Source organism: Leptodactylus fuscus, chromosome 2, assembly GCF_031893055.1.
Source record: "Leptodactylus fuscus isolate aLepFus1 chromosome 2, aLepFus1.hap2, whole genome shotgun sequence".
In the NCBI taxonomy this organism is placed as follows: Eukaryota; Metazoa; Chordata; class Amphibia; order Anura; family Leptodactylidae; genus Leptodactylus; species Leptodactylus fuscus.
This window is the reverse complement of record NC_134266.1, coordinates 255,734,052-255,752,435: the sequence shown is the minus strand read 5'-3', so window position 1 is coordinate 255,752,435 and position 18,384 is coordinate 255,734,052. Positions and strand designations below refer to the sequence as shown.

General features: G+C 47.3%; 1 protein-coding gene across 1 annotated transcript; it reads left to right on the top strand.

Moving 5' to 3' along the window:
- The first annotated feature begins 1,288 nt into the window (after window positions 1-1,288).
- ACAT1 (acetyl-CoA acetyltransferase 1) lies at window positions 1,289-14,143 on the top strand. The gene is made up of 12 exons (XM_075266136.1): window positions 1,289-1,383; window positions 5,746-5,793; window positions 5,957-6,074; window positions 6,165-6,260; window positions 6,356-6,456; window positions 7,470-7,613; window positions 7,939-8,089; window positions 8,768-8,863; window positions 9,142-9,255; window positions 10,953-11,017; window positions 11,671-11,828; window positions 12,839-14,143. Exons 1-12 carry the CDS (start codon window positions 1,330-1,332, stop codon window positions 12,957-12,959), a joined length of 1,266 nt encoding a protein of 421 aa, XP_075122237.1. The 5' UTR covers window positions 1,289-1,329; the 3' UTR covers window positions 12,960-14,143.
- The last annotated feature ends 4,241 nt before the right edge of the window (window positions 14,144-18,384 follow it).

Sequence of the window (18,384 nt, the reverse complement as noted above, 5' to 3'; positions counted from 1 at the left end):
TATACATATTGTTAATGGAAAGGACCCACATGACTTTAGCTACGCCACTGCAGATGTACCTAAACTACCAAACATCACCCAACAGTTAATACCAGCAACTTAGATTCCAATAAAACTGACTTTAAAAATCCTCCTAATGATAGATTTCCCCCATTAAACCTAAAATAAATAAATGAGGAATGGACTCCTCCAATGATCCAAAGAGGAAAGTTGTTGGAGTATTCCCATCTCAGTATTACAGATGGCCGAACTTCTCAGGAGTCATTTCTTTCCAAGTTCAGGTGGCTCAAGGCCAAGATTCATTGCAGGTCATGCACAAGCATGGGGGCGCTAAAGAAAGCCGAGCAGGGACTCCCATTTCTGTAACTAATTTTGGAAGTTCTCCCCTATGTTTAGGTCATCAAGGCACTCCCATAGAAAAATAATTGGCGGTGCAAGGTCGAATGACTACTACAGTCAGGATGGGGGGGACCCTGACCCCTATTCACATAGTTGGTGGGGATGTGAGTGGCGGATCCCTACCCAGGTGGTACATCCCCTTCAAGGCTTCGATTGCACCTCTTCCTTTAGGATGTTCTGTTGCAAATTCTTTTATATTTGATGGTAGTAATAATAAGTTGTAGGTGCGATGTGACATCATCACATCGCGTCTACACAGCCAGTAGCCGGCAGCAGCAAAGCAAGGAGCTGATCTGCGACAGCTCCTTGCTTTAGTCGCGTATGTATTCAACTCAGATCTGCGTCCTCCAGACGCAGATCTGAGTAAAATCGGGACATACTTCCCTCCAACCGGGACCGCGGGACATGTTACCGGAATCGTGAATGTCCCGCGGAAATCTGGACGGTTGGGAGGTATGGTAATAATGGCACAATATAGATTATTATCCTTGTCGACGATACAATGGACACCACAACTTAACCTAGTGATTCCCATTATAAGTCAGTGGGTAGGGGGTGACAGATCCAGGGCAGAGAATGACATGTACAGCGCCCTGTGGATTTTATATATGTCCCATCAGTCATATGATAACACTATATATATATACTGTATATATATCACGTGGTGATCAGTCCCTCCCCCCCATTCATTCATTCATGGTCAAGGTTTTCCAGGACTAAATATGGCGGCTCAGACATAACATCTCCGTGGCGACCACCAAACTTCCGCCAGTCCCCTTCTCGTTGCCCTGTAGACACGCCTCCATGAAGTCTTTCACCAATAGGATGCGAGGGCAGAGCAGTGTGCGGGCGGTGATTGGTGGGTTCAGTAGGCGTTGTTCGCTGGCAGTAGTAGAGGTGACTCGCGCTGTGACAGCCGTCAGTGTGACCATGGCCTTCTGTCTCCCGCGCCCCGCCGCCCGCCTCTCCTCCAGCGCCTCCCGGGTGAGTGTCCGCGCCGCATCTCCCTGCAGCCTGCACCGTATCACAGGCGCCTCACACTCTGGGCCTCGTCTGTGGTGAACAGGCCGCTGCTGGCAATGTGACAAGCCTCGGGTGCCCTTGTAGGGTCTGCAGTGCGGGGGGGTGCAGAGGGCGGAGTCACTGCTATGTGGTTATTGCTGCTCAGGGGTGTAATAATGGGGTCCATGGATAGTATATTGGGGCCTCAGTGCCCCCTGGGGAGACAATGGGGAGAATTAGGGGGTTCTGCTGCGCCCAGATCCATAATGCATCAATGGCCCTGTACTACGTTATCACGGTGCAGGCTGTGGACACACAAATATTAAGATTCTTGCAATAAGATTAATGCAAGAATTTTTTTTCTGCCACTTTTTGTATGTTTCACAACTTTTTTGTCAGAGCGCCCCAGTGTACTGGATCCAATATGGCCGACAGTGTCTGCACCCGACAGTCGCTGGATACTGTCTACGTGTTCCTCAATATCATGTCCGTATGTCGTCTGTAATCACTGATCTGCAAGAAGACTTGTAGGACCCCCCCATCCCCCCTAAAGACTTGTAGGACCCCCCCCCCCATCCCCCCTAAAGACTTGTAGGACCCCCCCATCCCCCCTAAAGACTTGTAGGACCCCCCATCCCCCCTAAAGACTTGTAGGACCCCCCCATCCCCCCTAAAGACTTGTAGGACCCCCCCATCCCCCCTAAAGACTTGTAGGACCCCCCATCCCCCCTAAAGACTTGTAGGACCCCCCCCCCCCCCCCTCCCATGCCCCCTAAAGACCTGTATGTGTAAGTGGCCTCATAGTGACGGTGCAGAGGACTCTTCCTACAATTTGGTGTCCTTGTCTATTACTAGGTGCCTATCGGGGGCTCATGTAGTCGTAGGATGTGACTTTGGGCCAGTTTGGTTTCTCTCGCTTTTTTTTGGGAACATCCTGTTATGTTGACTGCTATGGGGTGTGACTTGGGCCTGGGGGGGCTATTGCTCACTCACAAAGTTTGTGTTGGAGCACGTCCCTAGTGCAAGGTCATAGCGGAACAACGACAGGGTGTTTAGGTCACATTCACATGTGGCAGATTGCAGTGGGTTGGCCACAGGCAGCTTTGTGTGAAACTTTTCTGTTGCAGTTTTTGAAGCCAAAGTCAAGAATGGCTACAAAAGGAATGGGAAACCTATAGGAAGCTTCTTATACTTCTCCCTTCTGCTCAATCCTCTCCTGATATTGGCTCAAAAAACCGCAGCAAAATCTGCAACAAAATAAGCTGCTTTTCTGCAACGTGGAGCCTCAGCCTTACAGGGGTTGTCCAGCTCACAGATCGAACTTTCACACTGCTGAGCTATCTCCAGGACACCCGGACCCCTAGCAGATCATCGGTTCTAGCAGCCTGTGGGTGCCGGGAGTTGCTAGTGGACGGCCGGTGCATGCAGAGCTGCTATTGTACAAGTAGTAGGAGCCGTGCAGCCCCGTCCACTGCCTAGTGGTGGTTCCCAGTACTGCAACACCGTTCCTGTTACTCTATAGGTGCAGCATTGCACGCTCTGCCTGTGTGTAAGCAGCTTTTGGCAACCAGAGGCTGATAGAAAAGATGATCTGCGCGGGGTCCGGTATCGGGGCCGGACAATCCCTTTAAGCGTCCTGATTTTCCTGGGGAAAAAAAAAAAACTGCTGCAAATGGGAATGTTCTCTACACTGCTATAATACCCTCTAAGGGGCACATCAGCCCTTGAAGTACGTTTGGGGCCTCAACCCACGAGGAAAGGTTTTTCTTCCTTTACACAGAATATTGATCGTGGGCCATAAATCTGACCATGGAAGATATCAATAATACAAAGTCTCTGTTATATAGGCTGATCCTTGTATGGGCAGTAACCATGCGGCGTACTACATGGTACAAAGATCACTTGGCGCAGAGGTTTGTCTCCTGCTGTCTTGGCCGCCATTCTCCTGACAGATCTATGTCTGATGTGTAGCGGATACATGTCATATACAGTAGAATAAGCTGTCCTTTACAGGGGGTGTAACCTCTATAATGGGCCCAGTGGCGTAACTACCACCATCGCAGCGGTAGCAGCTGCCACAGGGCCCGGGACATTAGGGGCCCGGTGACAGCTGCTATCATTATGCTCGGAGGTCTTTTCGGACCCCCGAGTATAATGATCGGGGCCCCCTGTTGGTGGAATACTTTCCACCAACAGGGGGCCCCGAAGCTGCAGCAACGGCTGAGACACAGGAGCTGCAGCTCTGGCTCCTGTCAGCGCTGCAGGACGCTCTCCCTCTCTCCCCCTCCCTTTCTCTGCTGTCCTCTGCCCACCAATGAGAGGAGGAGGCGGGGCTTATCCCTGCCGAGCTCCTGCCGTCTGCACTGGAGGAAGAAAGGAAGAAGGAAAGTGAAACTAAAGCTACACAGGTACGTACTGGGGTTACTTATTAATATCAGGCATTTGGGGGGATTACTTGTGTTTTAGTAACTCCATGTGCCTCATAGTAATAGCAGTTAACCCCATCATCTCCCTCACATTAACCCCTGTTTGCCTCACCATAAGAGTTACTGATATGTGAGACATATGGGGGTAATAATAATGAAGATACTTTATTATTACCTCCATGTCTCTCACATATCAGTAACTCTTATGGTGAGGCTTACAGGGGTTAATGTGAGGGAGATGATGGGGTTAACTGCTATTAATATGAGGCACATTGAGTTACTAAATTGTAATGCACAGGGCCAGATTTTTTATCCACAATTTGTCCTGGTATAGCGGTCAGCGGGTGACGTGACAGTATTTAGTCCTGTAGGGGCCACTAAGGGACATAATACTGTGTGCAGGGGCCACTATTGGGTATAATACTGTGTGCAGGGGCCACTAAGGGACATAATACTGTGTGCAGGGGCCACTATTGGGTATAATACTGTATGCAGGGGCCACTATGGAACATAATAGAGCGCGCAGGAATGCGTAGGAGGGACTCGGTCGAGATCTTCGGTGTCGGGGGGGCCCCATGTCAAAAGTTCGCCACGGGGCCCCGCCATTCCTAGTTACGCCACTGAATGGGCCCCAGTAATAGTAGTGTTGTAGTATATATCAGGCACTGGGTGTCCGCCTCTGCTTGCCTGTACTTACTTAGCCATATACTTGATGGCTTGTCCTACAGATATATTGCATGACAACCCTCTTAAAGACCTCTCCTATTTTGTGAGCCACAAGGCTGCTGTGTTCTGACAGACTCAGGACTCACTTGCACTACATGGACGGTAACTGGTCTGTATGGGTGCTATGTAATATTACGCTTCCTCTACAGCGGTGACAATACCAGATCACTTGTGGCCACGTTTTGATATGAACGGTCTCTGACATCTCTACATGGCGGCTTGGGCCATCACCTGACCGAAGATCACTAGGCCTCCCGGTGACCTTGTATGTTAGTGAATGCAGTGGTTTTGCAGCATTTGCAACTTCTACTCACAATGAGATTGAGCCTTGTTTATTGTTTTTGTGACTAGACGTCGGGGGTTAGAGGGCAACTTCATGATTGTCTGAGTCCAAGTTGCTGTGTAAGTCCTTGGGAAAGACTAGAGGTTATGTAATGTATCTGCACGCCCTGGTGCACGCTATAGCAGTATCTGCCTACATGTGACTTGGAAGCTGTCCTGCCATTACAGTACTGGGTGCCAAATTCTTGTTTCTTGGGATCGTGCCGCCTCCTGCTGCTTTATCCACATGTTATCAGATTGCAGTTCTGTCTGTTGTTGCACTCAGCACAATAAGAGTTAATAGGGGCAGCCGCCTAATTAAAGGCTCAGTCTTGAAGGGGGGGGGGGGGGGTGTTATTTATTTTTATTTTTTTTTTTACATGTAGAACAGAACAATACAAAAGAAAAACACTGATCCCTGGGATATGAGTACCAGGGGCAAAAAAAAAAGGTCCCAAAGCTGCTATAGATACCCTGGCGGTGTTCATCAGGTGGGGTATGATCGGCACCCAGTAGGATTTCAAAGGAACACCGCTCAGATGGAGGAGAAAAAAGTGAGAGTAAAATCGCTAAACGAGGAAGTGATTCTCCAAAAAGATTGGGGTTTAGGGCAAGTCCACAAAATATGGGGTGTCTTACCCCCTCCCCTGGTTACATCAAGGATCCCCTTAGGGGGTGTATTACAATCCAGGGGTGAATGAAGGGGATTTCATGAGCACTGCAGCCCCTCCGTTCTGTGGCTCCTATACTCCAGCACAGGTACTCTATTAGGCAGGAGTACCCCTTTAATATCACAGGTCTTTCTTTTCCATGTTGCATTGCTCCTGTGTTATATACTGTATTTATAATCCACTATTTGTTCCCTGTCCAGGCGCTGAAATACTCGCACCGATCATACGCCTCGCAGCGATCCCTAAATGTAAGTATTTTATATTGTACGTCAGGTGTTCATGAGACACGTAAACGTATCTGCAGGGTCCTGCTTTATGGGAAGATGAGACCACATTCGAATATAGTCTTATTAAGGGGACCTGGGGGAAATATAGAATATATGTATTAAAAAATTATTTTTTTGTCTGCAGGAAGTGGTAATTGCAAGTGCAGTGCGGACCCCCATAGGATCCTTCCAGGGGTCTCTGTCGTCTCTTCCTGCCACAAAACTCGGCTCTGTGGCCATTAAAGCAGCAGTAGATAGAGCCGGTGTGTACAGAGCTGTATTTCCCTATATCAGATGCCATCTGTAAGGTTGTAGATGAGCGAGGGGTCACTTTGTTTTTCGGCTGTTTTCAGGTATTCCTGCAGAGGCGGTCAATGAGGTGTACATGGGCAATGTCCTGCAGGCAGGGCAGGGACAGGCACCAACCCGACAGGCCACCCTCGGCGCAGGTATAAGGTCTAGGCGTAATCTCTTTATATGTTCCCTTTATATGATCATGTGAAATAATTTTCTGTCCCCCTTTAATTCTTTTGCCTGATTTCAGGTCTGCAGATCTCTACCCCCACCACCACTGTGAACAAAGTCTGCGCCTCTGGGATGAAGTCCATTATGTTAGCGGCACAGGGCCTCATGTGCGGACACCAGGTGAGAACATAGAGGGCTCCTTGTCCTAATCTGTAGAGATGAGCGAGTACTGTTCGGATCAGCCGATCCGAACAGCACGCTCGCATAGAAATGAATGAACATAGCTGGCACGTGGGGGGTTAAGCGGCCGGCCGCCGTCAAAGCGGAAGTACCAGGTGCATCCATTCATTTCTATGGAGCGTGCTGTTCGGATCGGCTGATCCGAACAGTACTCTCTCATCTCTACTAATCTGCCTTATAGAGAACAGGGAGATCAGCAGCTGCCAGGTAATGGATGCCGCTTATCTCTGGGCAGCAATAGGATCAGGCAGATGAAAGACAACCTGTCAGCGCCTTGTTTTCTCCTTATGTCATATCAGTGTGTGGTTGGCCCTTTAGACCTTCATTGTCATTATATGGGTTTGAAATCAATAGGATGTGATGACTTTTAGGGGGTCCCTACATGGTGTGGCATTGGTCCTTCCAGCATGGGCTATTGCTGGCAATAGCAACAGTACAAGTGCAGGCCGGCAAATAGTGGTTGTGGAAAGTACAGGTGTGTCCTAGCAATTGGTGCATGTCGGGGCCAACCATATAAATTTACCCTTATACCCTAAATCAGGGGTGCTCACACTTTTTCAGCATGTGAGCTACTTTATAAACTGACCAAGGCAAAAGATCTACTACCCACTTCTTGTGGGCGGGGGCGGGCCTGTGGGCGGGGTCGGGTGGAGCGTGAGAGCAGGAGACAGCGGCGTTCTGTGGCTGCCCAGGGATCCTCGGTGTCTGCTTGTTCACAGCGGAGGCTGAGAGTTAGCTCTGGACACTGGCAGGCTGGGGCTGCAGCAGCCTCTCCTGCCAGTGTCCGGAAATGACTCTCAGCCTGCATTGTGAACAAGCAGACACTGGGGATCCCTGGCTGCATCCCGAGATCGACCCATACGTCCTTTGCGATCGACGTATTGGGCACCCCTGCCCTAAATTCTTATACCCCAATTCTAATCGGATGCTACTGTGTAACTTTTTGTCCACAGAATGTGATGGTAGCTGGCGGGATGGAGAGCATGTCTAATGTACCTTATTGTATGACCAGAGGAGCCACCCCATATGGCGGAGTGAGACTGGAAGATCTCATTGTCAAAGATGGACTTACTGACGTCTACAATAAATTCCATATGGTACGTCGTAATACATTGAATTCAGGGGGACAAGCTCCCATTAACTAGATATCACCTACTTATTATAGCTCCCTCTAGTGTTCAGTTCTGTCCTTCTCAGAATGTCCACCCAATATGTCCAGTGCTGCTGGCCATTCTGCAAGGGAATCAAAAGAGAACCAGGGGGCGCTATAACAAGCATTTAAGAGCAATGTTTACAAGCGAAAAAAAAATTCCTAAATATTAAAAATTATATAGAATGTGTGTATAAATTTTGGCTAATAAATGTAGAACTGTGGGGCAGCCCTATAAACTACTAAACTCATTCTGTCCTATGTTATTACAGGGAAACTGTGCAGAAAACACAGCAAAGAAGTTGAGCATTGGGCGGGAAGAACAAGACCAGTACGCCATCAGCTCTTACACCAGAAGTAAAGCCGCCTGGGAGTCTGGGTTAATAGCAAACGAAATTGTACCGGTGTCTATTCCACAAAAAGGTACAAATAACCCGGAAGATCTCCGTGACAATCTGTTATTCATTTCTGAATTCTTTCTGCAGTTTGCGCACGGTTTAGGTTTATCGAGGCCGTCAGAGTCTGAGAGCGGAGCTGCAGTACTCAGCACCATCACTATACAGGGGGCGGAGCCTTCTGCTGCTGACTCCTCCCCTGTGTAGATTCTGGAACCACTGATTGGACCTCCACTGAACTAATACCAGTGACCTACCTATGGGATAGGTTATCAGAATCAAAAATACCCCCTTTAAACATTAAAGTGGTTATCCTTTATCCATAGGACAGGGGATAACTTGCAGATCAGGGGGGGTCCAACCACTCAAACCTTCACTGGTCAGGAAAATGGGGGAGGGCTTTTGTCCTTTGTTCTGAATGCAGAGATGGCTGGGCAGCATGTGCAGGGCCTGGTTGTGTCTGGTGAGCCCATTGACATGAATGGGGCCTTGCACACACTGTCTGACCACTCCATTAAGAACGAGCTCTCCAGATGAGTGGGGGTCTGAGCAGTTGGACCCCATTCATCTACAGGTTATCCTCTATCCTATGTGTGGGGTGTAACTTGCTTTAGTTTATGACTCTATAACACACAAAGCAGTGACAGATAAGGTGTCTCTTATTTTGAACCTGGTGAAATGGAAATCTCCAAATTCTGTCTTGCAGGGAAGCCGGACCTTGTGGTGCAGGAGGACGAGGAGTACAAGCGGGTGGATTTCAGCAAGTTTTCAAAACTCAAGACTGTTTTCCAAAAAGACAATGGTGAGGAATGCTGGTGTACGTGTGACATATTGAAGCCCCCGAACCCATGAAGGGGTTCTCCTCTTACTAATATTGGTGACCTTTAGGATATTCTATTGGGAGGGGTCCCAGCTTGTCTCCTGGTTCCATTTACAGCTGCAGTGCCATTCCATAGGCTTCAGCATAGACCGCCGCTTCTTGGCCTGACGGACCCCACACACGTGACCGAGTGCGCCCCCTATGTGGGGCTAACATTGCAGCAGAATGCAGTCGTATGACCATTTCACCCTCTTCCCCAGGCACCGTGACCGCAGCCAATGCCAGCACACTGAACGATGGGGCGGCAGCCTTGGTTCTCATGACGGCAGAGGCCGCAGACAAGCTCAAAGTCAAGCCCCTGGCGCGGATCGTAGGTACGTGGCTCTGTATTCGGCACCATGAAATCATCACCTTGGCTGCAGACTATTTTTAGGTTTTATACTTGCTTGTAATTCAGTGAAAAATGACTATAAATTCCTTAAATGTTACATATTTGTAACCAGATACTCTCTATGGCCTTTGGAATGTATATTAACCTCTTGATGATCAAGTTGAGAGTGGTCATGTGATCGGCCAGCAGTTACAGTCGCTCCTGATCACACTGGTGCAGCAAGTGCGCCCTTGTGTTCGGGGACGTGTGAACCTCTATAGTACCCAGCCACAGCCCTGCTCTTACAGCAGGGATCACAGCAACCTCTGCGCTCCGTCTTTAACCCTTTTAACGCCACAATCAGATTGGACACCACATTCAATACAAATTTAAAAGCCCAAACTTGGATTTAAGTTTTGTGTAATTTAACCCCTTAACGCTAAATCACGTACCTGTACGTCAGGAAATGTGGTTAGTTCCTGCATTCCCACGTACCTGTACGTGATTGAGATTGCACGGGCTCAGAAGCAGAGCCCGTGCGATCTCCACGGGAGGCCGGCTGTATCTGACAGCCAGGCTTCCCCTGTAGCAGCAGGGACGGTGATTGCACCGACCCCCCCCCCCCCACCCACCCACCCACCCACTGTTTAACCCTTAAGGTGCCATGATCCATAGTGATTATGGCACCCTAGGGGTTTGGCCGGGCTATAAAGCAGTCTGCCGGCAGCATCAGGAGTCTGTGTGAGCTGTAATTTACAGCTACACGCTGCTCCTTAATCCCTCCCTCCATCGGAGCGAGCTCCGATGGGGGGAGGGTTAACCCCTTGGATGCCAGGACGAGTGGAAGCTAGTCTATGCATCTGCATAGCTAGCTTCCTCTATAGACTGCAATACACGTGTATTACAGTCTGTAGCTAGTATAGAACCAGTGATCCTCTCTGATCGCAGGTTCTAGTGTGCTTACAGCACAAATGTAAAAAAGTTTAAAAAAAATAAAATAAAAATAAAGTGTGTAAAACAAACAAACAAAACAAACATAGTTAAATTTCTTGTAAATCTGGAAAATCGCTGTTACACTTGTAAGCCTTGTAACGTTCAAAATAAATTAAAAGACAATCAAAAGATGATGCCGATATAAAGCAGAGATATGGGAGATAATATTTATTACTGTATTTGGGTGGTATAACTATCTGCCTGAAAAACAGAGAATTTCACATTTTGAAAATTGCAATTTTTTCCAAATTTCCATCAAATTTCCTATTTTTTTAATAAGTAAGTACAAAAATATTGATTAGTGTTTACCACTAACATGAAGTATAATGTGTTACGAGAAAACATTCTCAAAATCACTTGTGTAAGTTAAAGCGTCTCAAAGTTATTGCCATTTAAAGTGACACATGTCAATTTTGAAAAAACAGGCCTGGTCCTTAACATACTTTTGGGCTGTGTCCTTAAGGGGTTAAAGAAAAAAAAATCCTAAACGTAAAATATTCCCATTTGGTACCAGCGTGATCTAATAATATCCTGTAGAGTTTGTAGCCTCAAAAATGGCTTTACAGGATATCTAGTGCTGGATTAAAGGGATTTTATCAGATGTATAAAATTTATGTCTCCTTTTTTTTTATATTCATGTCCAGTTGACCTGTATTCATTCTTAGGTCTTCTCATTCATACGTTTTTGTTTTTTCCCCTCTTGTACAGCGTTTGCTGACTCTGCTGTGGACCCCATTGACTTCCCTATTGCACCTGCTTATGCTATTCCTAAGGTAAGAATCCGTCTTTACTTTAGACCTCCTCCATGACTAGACGATTATTCCTACACGGAGAGCTGGGGGTTGTCAGTCGCTGATAGCCCTGCCTCCTTGGCTAGATGACAAGTTATACAGATACAGAATATTTCCCTACAAAGCTATAGATCTATTCAGCTTCTGCAGATTTCATGCCACTCTCCATTTGACAGGTTGTTATAATTCAGTCTCCTTAAGCCGCCACTAGAGGGCATTTGCAGTGTATTGTTTAATGCATTAGCAGTATGCAATAAGCCCCCCCTAGTGGCAACTACTGCCGTACTATTATAGTGAATGTTGGGGGTCTAAATATGACGGCTGCTGACGAGTCGTTTTCTCCAATTCCACCCCATCCTGATGGGGCTACACAATGTCAGTAATAAATGTGAATACGGTTGTGACCTGCAGGTTAGTACAACACAGCTTGTAAGAACTGTACACCCAATGGTGACTACTGACTGACTGGCTGCAAGGTCACATGTCTGGCCAGGGGCTGGTGGGCAACCTGGGAAGTGGCAGAGGACTGGCACAAGATGTCACTATTAATCTATTGTTTGATTCTGTCCCAAAAAGGGTTGTAGACCTCTGTCTGTGTGACTCTGCTGAGTACAGTGTCTTGGTGTTATATACAGGTGCTGAGCGCTGCTGGACTGAAGAAGGAAGATATTACCATGTGGGAGCTCAATGAGGCCTTCAGTGTTGTTGTATTGGCCAATATCAAAATGTTGGATATCGACCCAGCAAAGGTCAATGTCAACGGAGGAGCCGTGTCTCTGGGCCACCCCATTGGGTATGTATAATATGTTATAGAGATATCTACTGCCTAGCCAGTCCTTACATGCACATAATATTATGCCCCATAGTGGCCCCTGCACACAGTATTATCCCCCATAGTGGCCCCTGCACACAGTATTATCCCCCATAGTGGCCCCTGCACACAGTATTATCCCCCATAGTGGCCCCTGTACACAGTATTATCCCCCATAGTGGCCCCTGCACACAGTATTATCCCCCATAGTGGCCCCTGCACACAGTATTATCCCCCATAGTGGCCCCTGCACACAGTATTATCCCCCATAGCGGCCCCTGCACACAGTATTATCCCCCATAGTGGCCCCTGCACACGGTATTGTACCCCATAGTGGCCCCTTCACACGGTATTGTACCCCATAGTGGCCCCTACACACGGTATTATCCCCCATAGTGGCCCCTGCACACGGTATTGTACCCCATAGTGGCTCCTGCACACAGTATTAGGCCCCATAGTAACATAGTCTTTTTAGACCTCAGAATATAATAATCGGAGACCACGGACACTGTTACTTACCTTCTCCTGGGCTCTGGTACAGTCCCTGTTGATGTCGGCCATCTTCAATGACGTACAGGACGGCTCGTTACCAGGCAAATGTCTGATTCCTGTGCGGTGCACCTGTGTCTCCATCACATGACCATGGGCCGTACATCACATGACCATGCTCTGATTTTTATCCACTGGGATTAAACAAAATGAATGACATCCAGCAGAGATCTAGAAAACTGTAAGGACTTGATACAGAAAATATATTGGAAAATTGTACAACTTTCCATTATACAAACCTTAATATGTCTCTCCACATTGGTCAGAATCTGGACAACCCCTTTAGGTAATTTTCTGAAGGCTGCAGGTCCCTGCCATTGGACCTCTATGTATTAACAAGTGACTGCATCTCCTATCGTGTCATAACTTCCAGAAATAGAAGCTGTCCTGTTGCTCTTCCCTATATTTCTTTCTTTGACCACTTTTCCTTCTTTCCCCTGTAGGATGTCGGGCGCTAGAATCGTCGGACACATGGCCCACGCACTGAAGAAGGGACAGTTCGGTGTTGCCGGTATCTGTAATGGCGGAGGAGGCGCCTCAGCGATTCTGATCGAGAAGCTATAGAACCGTACGCCAAATATCAGCCCGCAGTCCACGCACAAGGATTGTGTCTGTTACACTTAAGGAATCCTTTATACCATTTCTCAAGCTTATCAGTCTAGAAAGCTCTGGCTCTGCAAGACGTCAGTTGTACCTGGGACTGGGATTTTCTAGAGGCCTGTGCACATGAGCAGAATACAGTGCGGAAAATCCAGACCATATTTTAGCTGCATTTCCCAGCCTGAATCAGGTTCAGAGACCAGGACTCTCCATATAATACTGATCTATGATACTATATACAGTAGCGCTGTGGGATGGCAGGGACGGCTCGTATCATAGATCACTATGAAGCTGGGGGTCCTGCTATCTGAGCTGTATTTGCCGTGTGCACTAGGCCTTACAGAGGACATGTACTCTAGTATGGATTTATAGAAATCTCCGCTGTATCTGAGTGTATACGGTCTGACTGGACTATATACCGTATAGTGACTGGAGTATATACTGTATTTTTCGGACTATAAGACGCACCTTTAGGTTTTAGAGGAGGAAAATAGGGGAAAAAAATTTTGAAGCAAAAACTGGTAAAATATTTAATATATGGGAGTTGTAGTTTTGCAATAGCTGCAAGGCTACATTGACCGGTGACCCTGCAGCTGTACGGGGACGCATAGAGTGTTTTTTTTGCGGGGCCAGCTGTACTTTTTAGTTATACCATTTTGGGGGATATCTATTGCTTAGATCACCTTGTATTGAAAAAAAAAAAAAAACAGGAGGTGATTTAGAACTTTTATTTATTTCATATATTTAAAGCTTTTTTTTTTTTTTTTTTTTTTTTTTTTACTATTTTATTCCCCCCCCCCGGGGGGCTTGAACCTGCGGTCACTTGATCGCAAGTCCCATAGACGGCAATACAACTGTATTGCCGTCTATGGGACATTCTGTCTATTAGTATTACGGCTGGTCATAGAGACCAGCCGCAATACTAATATATAGCAGTGACAGGCCTGGGAGCCTCATTAGGCTCCCGGCTGTCACCCGAACAGGTCGGCTCCTGCGATATCGCCGCGCAGGAGCCGGCCTGCAACTTTACAGGTACGGGGCCGGTGGGGACCGGCCCCGGGGGAGAAGGGGCCACGGATACTGACCCGGCATCCGCTGTACTAGAGAGGTGGATGCCGGGGAGGGATAGACGCCAGCACAGGTGTCGGGGCCTGAGACATCGCTGCGCTCCTCTGCCCTGCATGAAGCCAGCGGCAGGGGGACGGAGGAGCAGAATAGCATCACTCCTCCCGCTGCTGACTTCATGCAGGGCAGAGGAGCGCAGCGATGTCTCAGGCCCCGGCGTCTATCCCTCCCCGGCATCCGCCTCTCTAGTACAGCGGATGCCAGGCGCCACCTTCAGACTATAAGACGCACCCTTCTTTTCCCAAAAAATTTTGGGGAAAAAAAAGTGCGTCTTATAGTCCGAAAAATACGGTAATACACACACACATATATATATATATATATATATATATATATATATATATATATAATGAATCTGTACATGTCCTCAAACTACAGCATCACCTGCTATCCCGCGCTCCTCTTATCAATGGGCTGTGTGAATGATACTGAGCTGCAGTACCAGTCACGGCCTGTTTACAGGAGGGGTGCTGTATTGGGGGTCAAAAAAAGCAAACTTTTTCTACTTGCCATAAGAAGCCATTCACAATACAAGTAACATAGGCCAGACTTCTATAACTGTAAGTGTGGAGCTGTCTATATGAACTATCCTGCATTTTCCTACAACTCTCTGCAATAACTTTATTCTTACAGTTTATTTAATAAAATGACATTTGAACAGACGGCCCTCCTTCTCTTATCTCCTGGGTACAGTAAGGGGTGTGTCTGTGTAGGAGGTGTTCGAGGGGAGCGCCTTGTAGAGGATTCGCTGTATGGAAAGAATTTACCCCAAACCTCCATAAATGTTTATAATTTTATTTGAGATGAAGGCCCGGAGGTCTGTAGCAGAAGATCCGTGCTCTCTGGTCGTGAAGATGAGACACTGGCCAAGGAATTCAGTTGTAGAACCTTTTACTGAGGTAGGTTAAAAACAGTATGGCACAACGCGTTTCGGGCTGTGGACAAGTGTAAAATAACAAGATCACGTCGGGCCAGATGAATTCCTTGGCCTGTGTCTCACCTTCACGATCAGAGAGCGTGGATCTTCTACTAAGGACCTCCAGTCCTTGCTGCCGTCCATTGTACTTCCCGCTTTTCTGGTGCATGCAGATTGAACCACTGCCGCTCTCACCAGGACATTATACTATCTACAATCCAATCCAGGAATCAAAGCAATCCAGAGTGTTGTGATCTACTCACAACTCCGCAAGGTGAGAGGCCATCTGGTTATTTCTTCACATACATAACATCCTTATGTACTACTACACTGACGCTGGGTTCACACCAGCGTCCGGTCTCCGTTCTCAGGTTTCTGTCTTCTGCATGCAAAAGACGGAAAACTATCATGCTGAGTCCGGCCTTGAGCGGCGGTGAGCGTTTCATGCGCTCCACGGCGAAACTGTTTTTTTTTTAAACCGGAAACAAAGTCCTGCATGTCCGACTCTGTGTCTGGTTAAAAAAAAAAAACGGTTTCGCCGCGGAGCGCATAAAACGCTCACGGCCGGAGACTTTTCAAGCCAATTCAAATGAATAGGATTGAAACATGCCAGCAGGTTTCCGTCTCCTGCCCCTGTTTTGTGCAGGAAACGGAAACCTGCAGAACGGAGACCGGACGCAGATGTGAACGAGCCCTTAGTGCGCTCGGTGTCTCTTTTCAATTTTATTGGCGAGTGAAGGAGCAAGATGGATCCTTCTGTTGCTCCATGGCCAGTAGGGGAAGACACAAGACGCTCCAAGCTGGTAGAGGAAGGTACAAGACGCTAACTCTGTGCGGTACAAGACACTACCTTCAGGTGATCCATAATAAGTAAGTAAGGGAAGGTACAAGATGCTACCTTTCTGCAGTACAAGCAGTATGGGAAGGCCCAAGATGTTACCTTCAATCAGTCCATAGCCAGTAAGGGAAGACTCTACCTCTTGGTGGGCATGGTTGGTAGGGTGAAGACGCAAAAACACACTACCTATAGACAGTCCATGGCAGGTAGGGGAAGGCACAAGACACTTCCTTCAGTCTAGTCGCGTCCTGTAGTGTTGGTCTTGGCCACCACGTCTGTAGATGAGCTGTACAAATGGCCACAGCTTGGGCCCTTCAACAGAGATAAGTTGATTATAAAGTATTGAATGAAGTCCTATCCCGTCAGCTGTACAGATCTGATCTGAGCGAGGTTGGCTGACACTTGAGTCCTAGTACAATCACCACGAGGACAGTTCAGCATAAAGGAGGACCGGAAGCTAAAGCACTGCCTTCAATGTCTCTATCTAGTAACACATTATAATCTGGACTTTTTGGGACGGCAGCCCATGCTTGACCAAATTTCTCAATGGCAGAAGACAATTTACATGAGTTTATAAATAAAGGCAGACTAGTCTTTCCATAAGGAAGATGGCGGCATCCTAGTGGGGTTGGTCTGCACCTGCTGCTGCTCTTTCGGTGAATTGCCTTAAGCTACATTCATCTGATCCCTGGATTTGTTGTATGTATGGCACGTGCAATGTACGGATCCAACCTAGCACTGGGAATTGATAGAGAATGAGCATTCCTATAAAGGATCATTCAGCTGGTAGTCAGACCATTCAAGGGTCAGTTCACACTGAGTTTTTTTGGTGAGGATTTTGATGCTGAATCCTAAAGGACCATAAAACTTTGGCCCGGTGGGGGCCATGGCAGTGTTAATCCACCCCTGGCTCCATTCACTTCTCCCTGAGACCCAATGTTCCTTCCCGGACACCGTGACAAGAGCAGTCCCCAGTATTTGTCCTATAGAAACAGCCCTAAATGTGCTTAAAGGGGTATTCCCATGACGCTTGTTCACTAACCTGCAGGCTGTTGTGCTCTCTTCACTTCCTGCTTTTCTCGGCACATAGGTGGGTGGGGTTTCACTTGCACGGGATTGGTTGTAAATGAATTACCACAGTGTGAAGCTGATGTAGCAGAGCTGAATTTGAGTCAGTTTGCATTACATACAGAGGTAAGGACTCCCTATCTCAGCCCTTATCAGCCAAATTCAATTAAACCGACTGATAAGAGCTCAGAGATCCCGGAGCTCTCACCTCCCCTATCTGAGAAGCTCCGCTACTTATCAGACACAAACAGCTCAGAGCTGCTCCCAGCCCCTCCCCCCCGATAGCAGGCAGCTACATCACTTGACAAATGAGCAGATAATCCCAAGCGCCATAGAAACTGAGTGTAAACAATGAAGTGAATAAATAGCGGCCAAACAAAGCAGTTTTGATAAAGCAATGTATTTAGGAAAAGTCTTAAATCCACATAAACTAGCAGTATAGATAGGAGCCTTGTGATGGGACAACCCTTTTAAGTTATTCCTATAGGACAAAGTCTAGGTACCAGCCTTGTCAGGGAGTCACTTCAGAGACACAGGGCAGGTCTATAGAAGCGATAGGACCAGACATCATGGATCACTTTACAGTTGGCGTTTGTACTTCGACCTTAACTCCTATACCTGGATGAAGTGTCAACTAATAGAGATGAGCGAACACTGTTTGGATCAGCCGATCCGAACAGCACGCACCCATAGAAATGAATGGAAGCACCTGTGACGCTGACATTGCCGGCAGCCGGCGTCATAGGTGTTTCCATTCATTTCTATGCGAGCGTGCTGTTCGGATCGGCTGATCCGAACAGTGTTCACTCATCTCTATCAACTAACCTTGGCAAGATCTGTCAAACCCTTGATTGATTGATCTGTATTTAAAGACCCAAGTTGTAACCACTGATGTATAGCACTTGGTGGCCCTTGCCGGCTGTATTTTAGATGTGTGGCATGACCATTGGTGGCTATCATGAGGCCGTGTCATGGGTCCCGTGTATTGGTGAGATCAGTGGAGCTTTTTATTGTGACTAATACATGGTTATTATAGTACAGCCTCACTTTCCATCACTTTGGTTTTGTAAAGTCCTGGTGAGATAAGATACGTCGCATCTATTCCTATCCTGAATACACTGCATTGTTATTTTTTGGCTGCTTTTAGTTGGGATGGCAAAGCAAATATCACAAAGGATATTACATGTTAGACCTGACAGTAGGTTATTGTCTTATGTTGTATATTCACCTAGCACATGCGTCCAGGACCAGACTACTTTCAGAGTGTATTTGTAGTCTATAACCATGGAGACACATAACTATACTACCCTCTGCCTGCGTGTTGTTGGCATCGATGATCCGCCTATATTCAGCAAATTGCTGCCGTCCATAGTTTGCCTGCTCCGGCAGCTCTTAAAGGGATTCTACCATTAAACTACTTTTTTTTCTAATTACCACGTTGG